Below are 19,745 nucleotides of genomic sequence, written 5' to 3'. Positions count from 1 at the left end.
CTATGCTGTATAAAACAAAAACCTTACTCCACAGAGGCTAGAGCTGCCCCTAAACCCTATCCACTTTCTCCATCCTTGAAAAAGACAATAGTGGCAGCCAACAACATGGTGGAAAGCCAAAACACTTCATTAAGTATTGGCCTCATCTGCTTTGAAAGGCTTTAGGACATCTGACTGTACAAAGGAGTTTCCAGAATTCTCCACTGTATGATGCAATCTTATTTGAGTCCCATCAGTATCTAACATGAGGCTGACAAAAAATAGGACAAACTCATAACACACGTACTTAAGAGCCATCCATTTCAGAAAGAAATCCAAGTACCTATAATGGCCTTTTTCCGCTCTGTCTCAGCTTCTTTCTCCACCACCTTTTGTTTCTGGGTAGCTATAAGAAGTTTTGTCTTCTCAGCCTCCCTGTGGAGCAAAATATTATACAAATTAAAAATGATGTGCAGTCACAGGCAGTAATTCTCACTCTATCCTGGGTCAGAGAACCATCTGCAACAAGAACTTTCTGACCCATTAAGGTAGGCAAGAAAGGTATTACCCTATTTTACATACAGTGACTCTGAGATTGAAAGGTTAAATTATTTGCCCAGTCATTCAGAGGTAGGAATGAAATTTAGTACTTTTGAATTTTAAGCCGATTTTTCCCTCTAACTGTATCATGGAATGGGCTGTGCTCTGCAAGTATCTGGAGTGCTTCCTTTGCTGTGAGGCCTCCACTAGCCCATACCGCACCTCTGGGCCCATTAGCAAAAGGCACCCACCTCTGGGCAGGTAAGAGTCCCTTAGGTGCATGGTTTGGCAAGCAGAATGGAGCTGGATTTCAGCCCCTCCTCAGGCAGACACCCTGTGTAGTGGCTCTATTTGCTGTACAAAAGATCTAATTAGGTGGCAGTTTATCAGGTGGTGAACTGGGGCTCAATGTAAGGAAAATTTTTCTCAGAATTTGAGCTTTCTAATGATGGAGATAGCTGGCCTGTCACTAAGCATGTACAAATGGAGACTGGGTGGTGACCACATGGCAGGAATGGTATAAAAAAATCACTAGTAGGTGGGAGGCTAAGACTGGACGATCTCAAGGTGGTTTTAATTCTGGAATTCCAATAGTCTATAACATTAGAAAAGATCCAGAATTATCTGGAAAATAACTCCAATGGTTTCCCCAAAACGTTTACCCCAAAGCTCTCCCCTTTCCTCCTGCCAACACTGATAGACAAAAATGACACTGTGGATACTCTGAGGTATTTGAGGGCAGAGGACATATAGAATTCATCTTTCCATCACTAGAAGCCATCATATTTAAGGCCTAAGACCAAATTGAGCCTTCAACAAATATCTTTTTTTCTATAAATGGATCAGACGCATGATTTATCCAGTCTGGCACTCTACGTTTTATAGTTTTAAAAAAAGAGTTCCTTTTCTACAATAAAAAATGGGAAACTAAAACTCTGCATAATAGAAGATATAGACTTGGGAACAATAAGGACACAGAAATATATCATTCCATAAAGAAGTATTATTATTATTACATCTTGAACCCCCCGTATTTATACAACTGCTGTATTCTTGGCTTTTGCAAAGTTACCGTTCCAGCATTTCATATTTTCCCTCTTAACAAATCAGCCAAATTTCATAATGTCTTCTGTTTCTTCTTTTCAGTACCTGTCATATGAGAGTTAACTACTGCCATTTCAATTGTAATAGTTATTCCCCTAAAAGGGATCTTCTAAAAAAGAAACTAACTTCATGCCAAACAAGTAACTTCTCATACTCAGTCAGCCCTGGACACATGGAAGAGAATACTACCAGAAATCAATTCAGGCAAATTATAAAGATCCAGGTCTAAATTTAGATACACAATCACATACAAACCAAACTTTACACCAAAATGGTGCCTATTCTTACCATTATAACACAGTAACAAAGTACAGGCACTCTCTCCAACCTTAACAGCTAAGACTCTGTCTCTCCTCTATTAATATTTAATTCAAGGTATTATTCACAACCAAATTATAGTTCCTTAGGCTTCCAACTATAGTTCTACAGCAAACTGCATCCTTAGCCACTGAAGCTGCTCCTGAAATGTCCATATATAAAGAGAAAACTAGTGAAAGTCTAGTGGGAATTGAGACACCAGAATAGGCAATATCACTCAAGTATGGAAGACAGGCATATACCACACCCCAGGGTGTAATGTCTCACATATAAGTTTCCTCTAGACTGATAAATTAATATGTAGATAGCCCTAAATAAAATATTGGGATCCCATGCATATTACTCACATTAACTCAAAATTTCTTCTTATGGCTTCTGGGATTTTGGGTTTTGTAACACGCACAGCCTAAAAAATAAAAGTGAAAAAGCCAAAGTATATTTGAAAAATAAATCTTCAAACTAAATCTTGTACAGAAGAGTTCCTCAAATGAAACTAATAAAACAACTGACAGCTGCCTCCTAACACGTGTGGGGATCCCATGAGAAAACCTACTTTTCCTGCCATCATACCAAGAATCAAAAATAAGCCGCTTCTTGTTTCCTTAAAAAAAAAAAAAAAAAAAAAAAAGCCTGGCTACAGGAAAAACCACTCTACCCCCTGCAGAAATAAACTCCTTTAGGGAAAAAGTTCTCTCTTAAAAGACCTTTCACAAAGCTCTTTAGATGGATACTTCAGTTTCTTTTTCAAACTTGCAAACCAAAGAAACAAAAGGAAGGTAAACTTCCAACATGTAAATTGTAAAGTAGGAAACAGTCAAAAACAAAAATAAAAACAAAGAACCCAGATAGTACATGTAACTTAATACAGTGGACAGTAAATGAATTTCCCACTTCCTAAACCTGTAATCACTCAGTACTGGCTGTAAATAAACAGACCAAGGCTGAAAGAAAACAGCCCAAGGCTGAAAGAAAATAAATGCCACTTAACAGTTTATATTCTTTCTTCCTAGAATCTCACTTAGAGCAAAGTCTACTTGCCTTCGTAGACACTGTTTACTAGACACTTTGTTGCCCTAACCATAGTGTACTGTGACATAATTACCTCATCTACTTTGAAAGCTCAGTTTCTTAAAAGCTGACTTTTCTACATCATGGACTTCACCTCTCAAAACCTTTTAATTTTACTAGGGAAACATCCCTCACTCCCCACCTCCACTGGAAACACACACAAAACACTTTGCTGATCTGAAGAAAGTTAATTTCCCTCTGAAAACTGGCTAAACTTTTAAGTAACAAAGCCTTTAAGCACATAGCCTTCCTTAAAGACTTTTGAAAGGCTTTAAAAATGTTTCAGCAACATAGCCTTCCCTACGTAAAAGAGAAGTCAAATCTATACACAATTTTATTAAAACTAAATACAAGAATTAGAGTGAAATGGAATAGGAAGCTGGGGACTATGGTGAAGAAACTCATTCCATGCTGACGGCGAGGCCTGTGAGGCCACAAGGAACAACACAGGGAGACATCCAGAAGACAAAAATTCAGAACCAGAATTTGTGAGAGATGCCAGTTTTCACTGTGATGTGACGAACAGAAATACAGATGACTTCCAATACATTTTAATGAAGATTCAGATGGAAACATTGTCATACTGCATTTAATTAAGACACTAGCCACCTATCTTTTTAGTCTTATAAAAAGAAGCATAAAATAGAACTGCTTTCTAAAAAAAAATAAATAAATAAAACTACTTTCTGAAGACTTCTATCTTGCTGTATGAGGCTAAAGAACATATTATGTGCTTGCAATTCTTGGGAAATCTCATATAATTTTCAAATGTGAAAATATAAACACCTACTGTAACAGATACCATGAGTTAAGTTGCATAGGAGATTTAAAAAATAAAATGACAACTGTCGTGCGGGAGATCCTGCTCGCTGCGCCATTTTTCAGGCGGGTGTAAACTACTCTCTGGGGCTCTGTCCCCACAACAACATATCCAAAAACAACGGTCAAAATGAACGTTCACGTGCACGGGCGTATACACATACACACACGCACACACACACAGTGAGTGAAGCAAGGAAAAAATGCTGATGAAATAAGTATATCTGTTGAAATTGACCCTGGGGATATAAACATACATTTTAAACCAAAAAAAAAAAAAAAAAAAAAACACCAACAGTAAATGGGCAAAGGATATGAATAGGCAATCAACAGAGGAGAGTACAAAAGGCCAAAAAATCAAGATGCTCAACCTCATAAATAAGGAAATGCAAATCAAAGAGAGAGGTAACTTCACACCTCCCCACTGAGCAAAAATTAGTATATCTGATTGCTTCAAATGCTGGTGAGGTTGCAGAAACAAGTATTCACACATACTGCTGGTAAGAATATAGATCTGTACAGCCACTTTGAGTGATAATTTGTACATACAAGGAGATGCATCAGGAATGTTAACTGCACTATTGCTTACTCATAGCAAAAAACAAAAAATTAAGTGGAAACAATAGGGAAATGGTTATGTAATATAAAGGAAGAAATTCTAGGCAGCTGTTAAAAAGAATGAGCTAGATCTCCAACTAACAACCTAGGAAAAATATAAGAATCAGTTACATTCACATTCATTATCTTTAAAACTGAAAAGCCCCTCCAGCCACAAATGAATGTACGACCAAGAAGTTTTTACAAAATTAGCTCTGGACATTTCACATCACTGCTTAACTTTGGTGGCTCCCTTCACCCCACGCCTAGACACCCATCTGAGATAATGGTTCCGTGTGAGTGAGGAGTGGGAAGACCTTCACCATCTTTCCCGCCTTGTTTATGAGATCCCACATGGTGAAAGCACACTCTCAACAGCAGTGTGACACTCCAGATACAGGACACCAAACAAAGCTTTATTGAGTTGCAGTAATGTTCACAACAATCAACTGATCTCCTAGAAACTCTGACAAAGGACACCAGAAGCCATATTACCGCTTCTAGGTAATCCAGATTCAGAGCCATGGCTTTCAAATGTTATTGACCATGAATGACCAGAGTAAGAAACACATTTTACAGTGATACCCAACATAAACACCTACCCACACACTTACCTAAAACAAGTGAAATTCTGCAGAATGTTGAACTGCCTACACAACCAACCTTCTGATTTCTTTTCCTTTTCAATTCCATTTAATTTAAAATGCTGATCATGACCCACCCAAACTGATTTTAGAACCCACTAATAGATTTCAATTCAATCTGAAAAAATACTGACCCAAAAAAGCAGACATGTAACTCTCACCACCCTATCTCCCAATGCCACCACCACCACCAGTTTCATCTGTTCCCTTGCTTTTTACTCAGGCCACGCTACAAACTTGAACTACTTTCCTCACTCCTCTCCCCCATAGAGATCTTACTAATTCTTCCAGATTTAACTAAAATCCCAACTTAATCAGTCATTTCCAGGCAGACTCTTGAAATGTTCTCTAACTCTAAACTCTTAAAAGTAATAATCATCCAATCAATTTGTCTGTCAATTAATACTTTCTTACATCTACTTTGTCTAAAATTATTGTTCAAATCTTATACCTGAAATCTTTTCTCATAATCTTACTGAGGAGAAGGGTTACTCTTCCACTAAGTTATAACCATTATTGTATCTTAGTAATGCCTCACACATAGCAGCATGTGGATTTTATTTCCTTGTAAGAGCCTCACCTTATCTGTTTCCTCTAAGAGTTCAGAAGAAAATGCCACCCATGATAAGCTACAAGAGTATTTTATTTTGGCAGAGACCTAAAGTCAAACTGAGAAAGATATTCTATAAATCACCATAGCACTTTGATTAAATAATTGCTGAATGAACAGTCTGATGAAAGGACAATTAAGTCCAAAGCTCTCAAATTTTCCTAGAAAAAAGGGCTTACCTGTATCGTGAGGCCTGGGGCCATGAGGTTTAAATCTTCCTGCAGAGCTTGCTTCAGGTTTTCATCTATTTGATCTGTTTTTGAAGGCAAAAACAACAGCTCTCATGACACTCAAAAAAACATTTTTGCATTGTATTAATATTGAAACAAAACCAATCATTATTAGATCTAAAGTACTACTCTTTTACAGAGCTTAGACTTTTGCGCAGCAGAAAAGTGTGAGGAATTATCGAACAAAGAAATTTAAAAAGATGACAAGTAGCTAGTCTAAGTTTATCCAATAAATGCAAAATTCAGGTGGCTAATCTCTTAATTCAGTGTTGTTACTTAGTATGTGTCCTGATTCTCATTAAAAAAACAAAAACAAACATAACATAAATTCTTATCTTCAGTTAATCTTTACCCCAAATCCCCAAGTAACTAAATTTCATTTCCATGGACCTCTGCCTATCATTTTGGATTTAAAAATAGAGAGGGTGAAAAAAGGGTCATAGGAAGGTGTTTGAAGCACATGAGAATGGACAATAAAGATGTCACTTCACTTGGCCTTGTAACTCATGAACTGTCGATTCACCTCAACAGTACTTTCACCATTATTAAAAAGACCAGTGATGTGACAGATCAGGATAGATGTTTTCTCATATACCGTCCAAGTAGTTATCAGTCATCAACAAGGAAGCAACTGGTAGATTTCTAAATTGATTAACCATCCCTATGCCTGCCTCTAAGAAATTCACTAAGAATTCCAGGAATGGTCAGAGCTTTCACTATTACAAATGAAAATAACTTGTGCAGAAAAGTAACACAGCAGGCCTGCAGCTGTAATCGTCACAAAGGCTTGTTTGCATGGTGGCCTTTGGCTGCCATGTGGGAGTTTGGATTCAGAGAGGATTCCCACTATCCCCAGAATGGATAAGAATGACTCACTGTGCCTAAACTGTTTATACAAACAATGTGGTTTGTTCTGAACACCTGCTTTCCTTCTGGGAGTCTGGAATTTTGATATGTGCTAGGCAGAGGGTGCCCATGTGACCAGCCTCCAATAAAAATCCTGGGCTCTAATGAGCCCCCCTAGTAAAAAACATTTCACACGTGTTGTCCCATGATTCAGTGCTTGAGTAATTAAATGTACCCTGCATGACTCCAATGGGAGAACACCCTCGGAAGCTCGAGCCTTGTTTCCTGCAGACTTCACCCACTGCCTTTTCTTTATGCTGATTTGCTTTGCATCCTTTTGCTGTCAGACATCTTAGCTGAGAATACCACTCTGAGTCCTGTCAGTCCTAGCAAATCATCAAACACGGAGGTGGGGCTTGGGAAACTGCAAGACACAGACTTCTAGGTTTCCCCAAATTATCTAGTAAAATAGCAACAAAGCTAATTTTTAGGAAGTTATCATAGTAAAAAAAGAATATAACCTATAAGTACTGATCTTTTTCCAAACTCTACTGAGTTATGTATCATGCACTTCAGAAAATGGTTATCATTCTTAAAAATATCTTGTTTGAATAACTATTAATTTAATCATAAGAAATTTAAACTTAAGGAATATTTTAAAGATAACTGCTCTATCATAAATTCAGAAGTGCTCAAATAGCATGTTTACTAGTAACATTGTTATAGTGTGCATAAATGAGTTGAACAAGATTTCCTATTGGTTATTTGCATATTTAAAACCAAGGAGACACTTACCAAACAATTCAATGTAAACTTCCTGAAGTGTGTGGGCACTGCAAAACTGGTTCAGTTCATGGTGGATTTTATTGAAGATTAAGGTCTTGTCATAATCTGCAGTGTAGTTCCTCACGATATCAAACACTGAAGGAGAAGTACAATTTATGTTTACCCCGTATCTTCTAATTCAGCGAAGGTAAAAGTTACAGTGATGTGATACACACTTGGAAAAGTACCAACAAAACGGTGAAACACAACTCACAAACCTTGATATGCTCCTTGTGCTCAATTTTCCAGATATTACTGCATTTGTAATTCTAATGGACAAGCTTCAAATTCTATACAATGGAGAGTATACATATCTTGTAATAAGGAACTGCTAAAGTTTTCAAGCGAGGGCATGAAACAATCAGATTTGTACTTTGGCAGCAGTATGAAGATAAATCATGAGGTGCAAAAATCAGAAGCAGGAAAGTGTGAGGCCATTACTGCTAAGCAAAAGTTTAGCGAAGAGGCAAAGAGAAACACTGGGAATAAAAGAAGGAAGCAGCTGCAAAAGTCCACTTTCAAAAAGGCAGGTTTTAAAGGCTGTAATAAAAGACACCAGGTTAGAAGGGAAAGAAGCTACCATTTACTGGACCAGGCTTTATGTCAGGCAATTTATAAACATTAGCATTTAATTCTCACAAAAAAATCTAACTGAGAAAACAGAGAATTTCAGAAATGTGCCTAAGGGCACATACTAGACCTACCAGAAGCTGTGCACTACCTATTAAAACATGCTGCTTTCTCTCTTCAGACCTAAGGACTTGACCCACTGGCCTTCCCTTGGTGGATAGGCCATCAATAAATACTTGCTAACTAACTCATTTGCTTGGTCATTTCTAAATGAATTGGTGATCCAATAGTTTCCTCTTTACCGCCTGCTAGAGAACCAGCATCTCTTCTTTGTTCTTATATTTTTCCAATCATAATCCATTTCCCTGATGTGTTACCAGGGGAAGTAGATGAATAAAGACAAGAAAAATACTCAATCACTGAAAAATATAATCCAAATCCACTTGACAGTAATACAACTTGCTCTCTGCTCTGAAATCCTTTTGCTATTCGTGCCTGCTCCAGTAACATGAAATTTAGCATGACCTTACATTCCAATATCTATTTGGTATCAGGTTTTCCCAAGTAATCTAAAAACCTCTCAGTGCCAACGTTCTAACTTCACCTTTTAAAATTGTTTTTGCTGAACACAGTATCCCATATATACTAAGCATGGCAATTTTAATAATAAAAATAGCAGATCTTTCTATTGAAAGAAGGGTCTTGAAGAGATCCATGTACAGCCATGTTCATAGCAGTATTATTCACAAAAGCTGGAACCTGGAGGCAATCCAAGTGTCCACCGATGGACGAATGGATAAACAAAATGTGGTGCATACATACAGTGGAATACTCAGCCTTAAAAAGGAAAGAAATTCTGACACATGCTACAACATGGGTGAAACTTGAGAACATTATGCTGAGTGAAATAATCCAGTCACAAAAAGACAAATACTATATGATTCCACTTAAATAAGGTACTTAACGCAGTCAGAATCATAGAGACAGAAAGTAGAATGGTGGTTGCCAGGGGCTGGAGAGAAGGGGAAAAGGAGAGTGATGGTTTAATGGGTACAGAGATTCAGTTTTACAAGATGAAAAGAGTTATGGAGATGGATGGTGGTGATGGCTGCATAATAATGTGAATGTACTTAATGCCACAGAACTGTACACTTAAAAATAGTTAAGATGATAAATTTTGTTATCTGTAGTTTTTCCACAATTTAAAAAAAAAAGCTAGAAAAAAATCAATCAAATGTAAAAAAAGGCACCCTCTCCATCTCTGTGCATTTTTATCTTTTACCAAGAAAATGTTTTCCCCACACAGTGGACTTTCAGATTTTCAAGTTATAGCAAATCTCAACTAGAAAAGATTTTTCTATGGTCACAAATCAATGTGGCACAGGCACTGATCAGTTATATTTTCAGCATGCAACGAAATTCTCTCTCATCCTGACTGGATAAAGTGTTACTTTCTAGGAATTCTAGAAATAATCAATGACTGTCTTGCTCTTTAAAAACGAAGAGTAACCCATATTGCTGCAGAAAGTCGACTTGTGACCTATTTCTGCCACCATTCCTTAGAAATGGAGAAGATTCCAGTGATTATTTTTTATACCTATCAAAAATGAATAGGTCATAAAAACTTTAAAAGTACCTTTCTATTCCTCAGGGAATCTCTTAGTTATAAATACTCTGATTATAACTAAAAACAACAGAATAGATCAGTAGTACCATACCTGCACAAGGGGCCAACATATTAACCACTTCTATTCGGTCAATATAGATCATGACCCCACCACTAAAAACAAAGAAATGGAAAAAGTATGAGCCAGATACAAATCTGTTATAATCCCAGATCATCAAACATATCACACACGATAGAAATTTAGAAGGAAAATCTAAAGACATATACCACTGACTTGATTAAAATGACCCCACTAGTCACTCCTGAGATAACCCTACACACACTCACTTGGCTCCTCTCATAACCTCTGTAACTGCTGTGATCCAATGAGCTCACATGAAGACAACCTGTAACCCAGAGCTACGCAGCACTTTGGCCTTACTAACTGGAGACAGCAGCTAACGCAGTGCTCTTCTCAAACTCTTCCATCAAGCAACCAAGTAAAATGGTTCCCCAGGAGGTGTGGAGGCCAGCCACAGTCTGACTTTCTTTTGGTTTCCTGCCTTATCTTAATACTTCACCAAAAGTTTTAATCTACTTTTTATCTGTACTTATTCTAATATGAAAACAAGAATTTTCCCCCAGACCTTCAAGTAAAAGTGACACTTCAGAAAGAAAGGTCTTGTGAATTAATGGCTTCCTATACTTCCTGGCCTACCCTGAAGGGCTTGTGAACCTCAATTTAAGATACATAAAGTTAGAGATTTTAAAACTAAACAACTAAGCCTTCCTACCAACTTACAAGGACAGTTTTTGTTCGCCTAAAGAAGGGTAATACGTGCCTACTGAAAAAAATCTGAGAAACACAGGAAAGCATGAAGATGAAAAAAAATTTACCCCAAATCTCCCCCGCTGCCAATTTTGAGTCATCTCTTAAGGGAATCCATAAAAGCAAATTACAGATAGACCTAGGGAGAACTTGACAGTAAATATCAAATATCTTTAAAACAGAGGGAATTTGTTCCCTTTTAAAAAGCATTTGTCCTTCCATAGCTATCATAGCCTCTTTTATATAGGCTTGTAATAATGATATTTTAGTCATTTATAACAGAGCATTTAAAAAATACCTTCAACTTTGCATTCTTCTTTTGATACAATTCAACGTACGATTATACTCTAGAAATAATTTGGGTCTTGCTTGCCTCTATCTCCCTAAAAGTCTTTAGGGCAGTGATTTTCAAAGCAGGGTCCTCAGACCAGCAGCACCAGCGGCACCTGGGAACTTGCTAGAAGGGCAAATTCTTGGGCCTCATTCCAGAGCTACTGAACCAGAAACTCTAAATTAGATGGCATTTAATACTAGAGATGAGAGGATAAGATGATTGCATTTTAAACAATCTGTCACTGAACACTTACTCTGAGTCAAGTGCTGGGTTAGGTACTTTTATATACACTAATTCTAATCTTTATATGAACTCTGCAAGGTAGGTCTTATTACCTGATTTTTATAAATGAGGAAACTAAGCTTAGAAAAGTCAATAAAGGCATGTGAGGTGGCAAAGAATATATGGGGACTCTGTACTTTCGCTCAATTTAGTTATGAATCTAAAACGGTCCTAAAAATAAAGTCTATTAAAAAAAACTCAATAAAGCAAATGTGGCAGTGCTGACATTTGAAGTTAGGTCTGCTGGCTCTAAAACCCTACTTTTTTCAATAACACCCTAATGTCTCCTAAGATGGAGAACACCTATTTGGAAATAGGGCTTTCCTCAAATAACGCTTAGAAGAGAAACCCACCTAGGTTACTATCATGCCTATTTGAAAGCTGTTTCAGTGATCACAACTTATTAATAGAAACACCATCTGAACTAAATTAAAGGGAGGTTGGTAAGCGAGGGGAGCTTACCTTGTTCCACAAGGCACATTTTTAACTTCATCGGTTTGTAGTGTTGTCTGGGGAGGTAAAAATATCTCATTAATACTCAGGATACGTAGTGTCAAAGAACTACTGGTCCCAGAGGAAAACCTCTGGAGAACTACTGAGACCTAAGTACAGGAGAGCGCCATTACAATTTCAGTCACCAAAGGTCAGCTATCATAGCCATTTCTTTTTGTATCCTAGCAGACATAAAAGCCTTGAGACAAAATATTTTAGAGCTAATGTCTGAATCAGGATGCACTAGAAGAGTTTCAATGTTCAGTCTGAAAGCTTTCATTTTAAACCTCCGAGTCCCTTATTTGCCTGGAGCTGGCCTGGGGTTGCAAACCACAAGGACACACTGCTAGGACTTGTGCTCTGAACTCGGATCCCACTTGCCCTGTTTGCAATGTAGGTAAAAGAGCACCACTACATGCGTACCCGTCGTCTACAACGCACAGGTCACCTTGAACTCAACTGCAGCTTTTTCTCTAAAGCAATGGTCAGTATTTTAGTTCAAGCCCCAGTGAGCTCTCAAATGGTCTGTTGGATTTCCTTTTCAACAGAAGTGCCACCACCTGGTGAGCCAACCATCTGGTACGGCATTACTTTGCCCCTGTGCACCTTTGTCTGGATCCAGAATGACTCTCTGGTTCACTGTGCGGCCTCCAGTAGGTAAGCACCTAGTGAGTGTGTTCTAGACACAAGGCACCTCATTAAGCACAGAGCAACATGCTACTTTATGGAAAGCATGGTCCCTGTTTCCAAACAGCTCACAGTCCAACACAGGAAATAACACCCTTACAAAGCAATCCATAACAGGTGTAAAATAACAGGGTATAAACTCAATTGTTAGGTATTAAGTGGCAGAGAGTAAAATGATAGTTTGAAAAGCTCTGTGAGGTGAAGTATTTATAAGCCAGGTCTAGCAGGAGAGAAATAAGTATGGATGAGGCAAAGAAACATCTTAGGTTCAATAAATATCCTATTCAAATACACAAAGTTGAGGACAGACTATGTGTACAGGTGACAGGAAGCAGACTGGCTTGCCTGGAGCAGAAGGGGTGACGCAGATGAGAGCTGCAATTCTGAGATGAGAACACGGTGCTGTTAGATAGAGTGCCCTGAAACGTTCGCTGGGGAGCTTGGGTTCTCCCTAGTCTATCTTATATACAGCCTCCAAGTGAACCTTTCAAAATATGTTTTTTCTTTAATTCCTTGGCTCACATGTGGCACGGTTCTCATTATCCATCACATCTAGAAGCAAAAAAAAAAAAAACAGATAGGAAGCTAAACTTTTAATTTATTTAGGCTGACTTAGTAAAGGCATGGAAATTGAAAACTGTGAATCCAGGAGACATAATAGAGGAAGGATTTAATAAGTGGTTGCATACAAAATTCCAGGAAGGAAAAGAGCACAATACAACCCTAGGGTTGAGAGATTAGGGTGATGGTAAGCACAGTGACAGGTTCTAGGTGGAGTGAGGGGAATTGATCAAGGCGTGAATTCAATTTATTTCAGTTCCTTCAAAACATTAACCAAATTCAATTTCCATGTTCTACACCAATGTAGAAGGCTAGGTCTCTTACTGCGTTCCAAAAATTCCTAAAAATAAATTTCTTTATGTCTCATTTGTATAAGAACAATTTTTAAAAAGGGTTTTATAAATATAATTCTTTCCTAGAATGTTATTGTTCTTCACATTTAAAAAAAGAACATTCGTATTTGGTCACACTGGCTCCAGCATTTAATTTTTTTTAAATGCAAAATTAGTTTACACTGAAATCTTTTTACTAATTTCATTTCCATTTCTTGTAAGTATGATAGTTTACTACAATATATGTATATATACACACACACTATCTGTTGTTATTTGTTACATGTGCAATTAAATTCTAAAACCTATTTAATGTTCATTGTTTGTATCTCTTTTATATATTGCTCCATTAGTATGACTTGACATACCAAGCTCCGGGAAGGAGCTTGGCTCTGAACAGATCTAAAAAGCCTCTAATCACTAAGGCTCTGATGATGCCATTAATAACATCATTGTAGACTGTTTGAGCGTTTGGTGAGGTCACATAATTAAAATGCTTTCTTTCATGGAGGAATAAATGAAGTCTACAGCAGTTAAGTGATTTTTGCTAAGTCATGTAACTAATTGGTGCCAGAGCCAAACCTAAGTCTCCAGGTTTCCGGCCCCACGTTCACTACACCATACTGCTTCCTAAGAAATCAGCTCAGTTTAACAACTTTCACAAGTAGAAAGGTCAGAAATATGAATGGGTTACACCCCCTGCCTTCAAGAAGCTTGGAGACTTTCTGAAAAAGAAACTACACACAAAACTTAGAGAATACAAGACAACATTATTAAGAGAAATAAGACCACGGGACAAAATTTACAATACAGACTTTAAGAGCTATAGATTAGAAGGAGAGGGATTTGCGATGAGCCTTAAGAAGGCTGGCAATTCGCAGACAAGAGAGAAGGAAGGGAGAAATGGGGAGAGAAGAGGTGACAGTATGAACCAAGGCAAGAGGGAATAAAATAAATATAAGAAAACAATATGGAAATCGGTCTGACTAAAGGAAGAACACATTACATTTCAACAGAGACAATTCTTGCCCTAAGCCATGTAAAAGGGAACTGGAAGGAAATCTGGAGGATTTAAGTATTCATAATAAAACTCTCACTTAGTGGGAAGCCTAGACTTAAATTACAAGATAAATACATTAAATTTTCCTGAGTCCTGAAAAATTAGCAGATAGTAGACAAATTTCTGAATTCAAAGATTTATAATCACACTGAGTGTGCAAGAGTAGTCACAATCGAATCCTGTTTTGTCATCTTATGTCAAGAGATATTTAACAAGTATCTCCCAAGTGAATGAACTAATCAGAAACAGTTTTGGAAACATGGAGGAAAAACAGAGGGTTGCTAGAGGGGCGGGGGGGTGGGGATAAGGGGAAGGTGAGAGGTTTTGGGAACGTACAGAGGGATAGTGGATGGGGGGAGGGGGGTTCACACAGTGTGAGGGATATAAATGATAAACGTCTAAGTTTTGCTTTGTCTTGTGCACCTGAAACTAATTAATTAAAATAAATAAATAAATAAATAAATAAATAAATAAAAATCTTCAGTGGTATCATCAAAAAAAAACACACACACACACACAAAAAAAAAAAACCAAGTATCTCCCAAGGCCAAGACACTGTTCTCAATGATCAGACGCTATTTCAAATATTCCGGAATGCTATCAAAATAGAACATTCAGTAAGGTTCCACATAAAATTGTGCTTAATGTCCCAGACAAAAATGAAGCAGAAAAGCTGTGTATTAAAATTCAGATCCACCATGTTAACAGTAGCCCAAGAGCTTGCCTCTATGGAAACCAAACACTGTTCTAAACCAAGTAATCACTGACTTGTATTTCAAAGTATGTTCTAAAATCCTGATTTTATTTTCACTGCATCAACAGAAAACCTGCTGCACACCACTATATAGACGGGAGAAATCAGTTCCAGTCAGTTTTTCCAAGCTGCCTAGGTATAAGTGCTTATATACTTCCAAAAGAGTGAGGTGGTTCAAAATCATAACCTGTGCTGTCACAACTGTACTCTGAACTTTAATTTCTGCATTTAAGTAAATACCACCATTTGCTTAAGCAATAAGGAAATGTATCTCCACCCACAAATGTTGTAACTGTTCCTGTCACACCCGTCTAGCCAGTGTGGAGGCTTTCCTAAGAATCACTCACCTGCACAGATCTGAACGTAGTAATGAAAGGCAACATGATATGATAGCCTGGTCCACTGGGGTTAGTTAGTAAAGCTCCTCCCCTGCAAAAAGATGTTTCAATTTGACAAGATTATAAAGAGAGAAATTCTCTTTCCAAATCTAAAATGCTGTAATAAATATTCACTCTTACTCATGCTGCTGACCTATTAAAGCTTCACTAATATGAATTACTCACGATGAACAACTGCTGGTCCCTAGAATATCTGCCACAGCTAACAAGGTGAAAAAATCACATTAAGTTGCTGCTGTTACAGCTTGTTTCATAAGCTCGACCAACCATACCTCTGGGTCTCCAGCACTGAGCTCAGGTACAAAGGATTCTCCTTGGTCTTTAACCATCTGAGAAGTACTTGGGAAAAAAATTCTAAGGCTCTTAGTTGCTATACTTTAATTGCACATAACACGAGTTCAAAACATAATACATTTAATCACCATGTTGAAAAAAAAATGACACAAACTTTCAATGGAGGAGAGAGAACTTCGAAGGCTCAAGAGTCTTTTAATCTACCTACAAGGCAACTAAAATACTGGGGATATAAAGTCTATATAATAAACAACTAAAAATTAGCATAGAAAGATAAAGGGTAAGGGAATACGACTATAAATAGATAGGATGTAAGTATGGACTTAGTCACCAAATGCTGGAATGTGATAACTATGAAAGCACATCTTGGAAATTATAAAAGGGAGGCATTTTGGGGGCAGATATAAAAAAAGAAGTCCTACTTTACATTGTGAAGAGTAACTTCATAGAACTTAAGTTTGTATTTTGAAAATAGACACAGGTTTGCAAAAAATCTAACAAATAACTAAAAAAAGATAAATTGTTTTAGGTCCATCCCTAATTCTTTTGAGACCCATGCTTTGAAAAGCTCTTTCCTTGGTTTTACTGCCAAGACAAGACGGAAATATGGACTAATCTGTCATTTTTTATACTAGCCCTCCATCTGCTAAGACGTATCACTACACTTGTATTTGAAACTAGCGTTTCACAGAGAAGACTTTCTAAGACTCAGAATGGATTGAAAAGTAGAAAATACCACTTTGGGGGGATGATGGAAACAAGAAAGAAGTGGAAGCCCTTTCAAATACACCATTAGCACAATTTCTCCAGACTGTCCTCTGTCTATATCAAAAAGAACTGGTGGTACTATGTTGAAGGAAAAGCTATTCGAGCTCAACTAGAGAGCAACACACTCCACACCATTCCTTTCCTCAACGTGTAAAGAAAGGGTAAGGTGGCAGAAGGGTGGTCCATTAATGCTGTGTTTATCTCTCCAGGTCCAGGGAAGATATACGAGTTAAAAACAATTGTCATGGTCATCACTATTTGGCCTTATAAGCCAAAACCAGACACTAGGGGCTTTTAAAAGAAAAAAGAAAAATCTAAAGAACCATCACAAACCCGACCCAAGTTTCTAAATTGCATCTAAAGCTGCAAACTGAAAGCCTGCACAGTTGTACGCAATACAACAATTTATCCATTTCATCAGTTACAGGTGGAGTGACCTCTGCCTGCCTGCCTTCCTTTTTTCTACAAATAATTGCACTTACTGTCTACCAGGAATAACTGTAGGGACTCTTAACCTTGGCACAAAATGGACATAGTACTAAAACTGTCCACCACCCGGAGGGTGCTCTGCAAAAGCCTTCCTGTTCCCCCCATACTCTTCCCAGGGCTGGGACGAAAATCACTTTCTAGGACTGGAGAAGGCTCTCCCGGACGCTACAGAGGAAACAACTTCTTAGATGCTACTCCACCGGGAGTCCCCTTTCTTTCTACCTGCTGTAGCACCTGAGCTGGCTGCACATGCTGCTCACCTGTAGTACACAGCCAGGTGTCCTTCCTCGATCTTGTGGATGGAGGCGTAGAGGAGGACAACCACCAGACCCACCACTGCAGCCACCAGAACCCGGGCTTGAGTCATATTCATGCTTGTTCCTCCTGAATGAAGGAGGAAAGGACCCCAAGGCCCGTGAGTGACAAGCCTAGCCCCTCGTTTCCACCCTCTACATCCGGACAACTGGCCCCCTCCCGCAGGCCGAGCCGGGAGTCCTGTGCCTCTCTTCCCTCATTCTTTCCTCCTCGCAGAACCCGTTCTCTCCTCGCCAACCTCTCCGCCGGAGGCAGCGCGCAGGCCGCCCCTGCTCAGTAATCGTCGCGACACCCCCCTCTCCCCATGGCCGCTCCCCCCACCCCGCAGAATGCACTAACTGAGAAGGGGGCCAGGGGCAGAGTTCGAAGGGAATCCGACCCCTCCGCGGTGCCTCACCGATCAGTGACGCATCGCCCCCGCCCGCACGTGCAGCCGCCTCCCGGGCCACGCCAACCGCCGCCAACAGCCGGCCCCGCCCACTCGCCCAGCCCTGCGGCTGCGCAGGCACGCACGCCGACGCAGTGCTCGCCCTGCCACTAAGAGACGGGGAGCGGACGGGACAAAATTCTCCCAGCTGCCCTCCGCGCAATTTCCCTGGCAGGTACGTAGGCTGTTTTCTGCACTGCTGGTTTCCTGCTCCGGAACAGAAGTCGGTAAGCTGGAATAAGGGATGCAGAGAAAGCAGAGGGCCTCTTGTTCTTTTGCAGAGACCCGCGCCCTTCACTCAGTGTGGTAGCTGTTCCGTTTATGACCTTTTGTGGTTTATACCGAACTCTATGTGGCAAGCACGTGCTTCAGGGACAGATCCTGCACTGAATTCAGGAGCAACCAGACTTATTGCAAGTGAGGTGGAAGTTCAGAAGAGGAAGATATTCAATCTAACCGCATATTCACTCATCAAGTATTTTTCTGAGCACCTATTATGCCTGAGTGATGATCCAATGAGGGCTTTATGAAGGCTATCCAAGCAATAGAAACAGTGTCCTCCAGGAAAACACAAGAACAGTGAGCATTTGAGCTTCCTTGAAGCCAGTATGAGGGAAAGAAGTAGGATGGTAGGCTAGGCTAGGCTCAGATTTTGAAAGACTCAAATGCACTTTTTTCTTCAGGGAGCGGGTACTGGATGGCTACAGAATTTTCCCCTGCATATTCTTCTGTTCTTTTACAATATCCATTATGTGCATGTTACCCAAAACAAAAAGGACAAAGTTAAAGAGTAGAGATGGGAGTGAGATGGATAAATACAAGGGAAATAAGGGCAGCATATTAGAGTAGGTTGGGCAAGAATGGTTACTGTAAGCCTTGAAAGGCTAGCAGTGGGAGCACAACTGGACAAGTAGGCTAAGATTTAAGGACTCTGTAACCTCTTGGGCAGGGAAGTATGGGAAAGCAGTGCTTTAGGGCCAGTGAATCTGCAAAATGGCTTAGAGGAGAGACACAGACTGGAGGCAGGGAAGCAAAGTGGTTAGACAATTGCAGGCCCAAAGTTACAATGGCAGTACCTGGAAACAGGAAGGGGTAAATAGAATCAATTCTTCATGAAAGCAAGCCCTCCTGGACCACTTTACCCTCTCCCTTCAGTACGTGCATTTACCTGTATCATTCATTTGACTTACTACCTAGGAATGTCCAGGACCTTGTTGGTTCCAGATAGATGATATCTGCAGAGCTTAGCTATTTTAACTAATGAAAAGCAAAAGGAATGAAAAATAACTTGTTCCAGTCTGTTTTCTCTTTGCAGAACTGTTTCACCCACTCTCTTGATTTCTAGTCTGAGAGGGGCAAGGAACCCCTCCCTGTGCCAGTAACAGTATCAGATGACTAAGAAGTTAGAAGACAACCCAAGGTTTCAAACTTAGATGCTGGGAAAATGACACTACTAGAAGAAATAGGGATGGTGTGACTAAGTCTATGGGGCAAGATATGAGCATGGTTTTTAGACATGAATAGTGGTGACAGGACATCTCAGGTGAAAACACTATATTAAAGCAGCTACCCAATATGGTCTTTACTGTAAGTCCTGTATAATTCCATACAGGAAAATACAGTAAGAGCCTATTATGTTATCCTCTGCTCCAATTCCAATTCATGGAAACTTGAAATTTTCCCAAATCATATTCACAGTTGACCCTTGAACAACACGTTTGAACTGTGTGGATCCATTTATATGCATTTTTGTTTTCAATAAATACAGTTAACCCTTCTTATTCGTGGGTTTCATGTCTGCAAATTCCATGGATCAAAAATGGTATTTTCGCATTCCCAACTTCGGCTGGATGAATCCACAGATGCGAGGCGCCAACTGTAAAGTCAAAAGTTCTATGTGGATTTTCTGCTGCGTGAGACTTAATGCCCCAACCCCACTCATTGTTCAAGGGTCACCTGTATTCATC

General features: G+C 39.1%; 1 protein-coding gene across 2 annotated transcripts in view; it reads right to left on the bottom strand.

The window, feature by feature from the left end:
* ERLIN1 (ER lipid raft associated 1) overlaps positions 1-17,866 on the bottom strand; it is a 30,139-nt gene extending 12,273 nt beyond the window's left edge. Inside the window, exons 1-9 of one of the 2 annotated variants that reach the window (XM_019724884.3) lie at positions 17,749-17,866; positions 17,297-17,420; positions 15,435-15,516; positions 11,664-11,710; positions 9,869-9,930; positions 7,551-7,676; positions 5,859-5,932; positions 2,289-2,347; positions 323-414 (exon numbers count right to left, since the gene is read on the bottom strand). In XM_019724884.3, coding sequence (XP_019580443.2) covers positions 323-414; positions 2,289-2,347; positions 5,859-5,932; positions 7,551-7,676; positions 9,869-9,930; positions 11,664-11,710; positions 15,435-15,516; positions 17,297-17,409 — 655 coding nt within the window. In that variant the 5' untranslated portion in view covers positions 17,410-17,420; positions 17,749-17,866. Of the gene's footprint in view, positions 1-322; positions 415-2,288; positions 2,348-5,858; positions 5,933-7,550; positions 7,677-9,868; positions 9,931-11,663; positions 11,711-15,434; positions 15,517-17,296; positions 17,421-17,690 lie in introns of both variants that reach the window. The other variant, XM_019724885.3, reaches the window with a different exon arrangement.
* Positions 17,867-19,745: the final 1,879 nt, after the last annotated feature.

This window comes from Rhinolophus sinicus, chromosome 15 (assembly GCF_057876585.1).
Source record: "Rhinolophus sinicus isolate RSI-liver-muscle chromosome 15, RSI-T2T, whole genome shotgun sequence".
NCBI classification, from domain to species: domain Eukaryota; kingdom Metazoa; phylum Chordata; class Mammalia; order Chiroptera; family Rhinolophidae; genus Rhinolophus; species Rhinolophus sinicus.
This window is presented reverse-complemented; position numbering and strand designations above follow the sequence as displayed.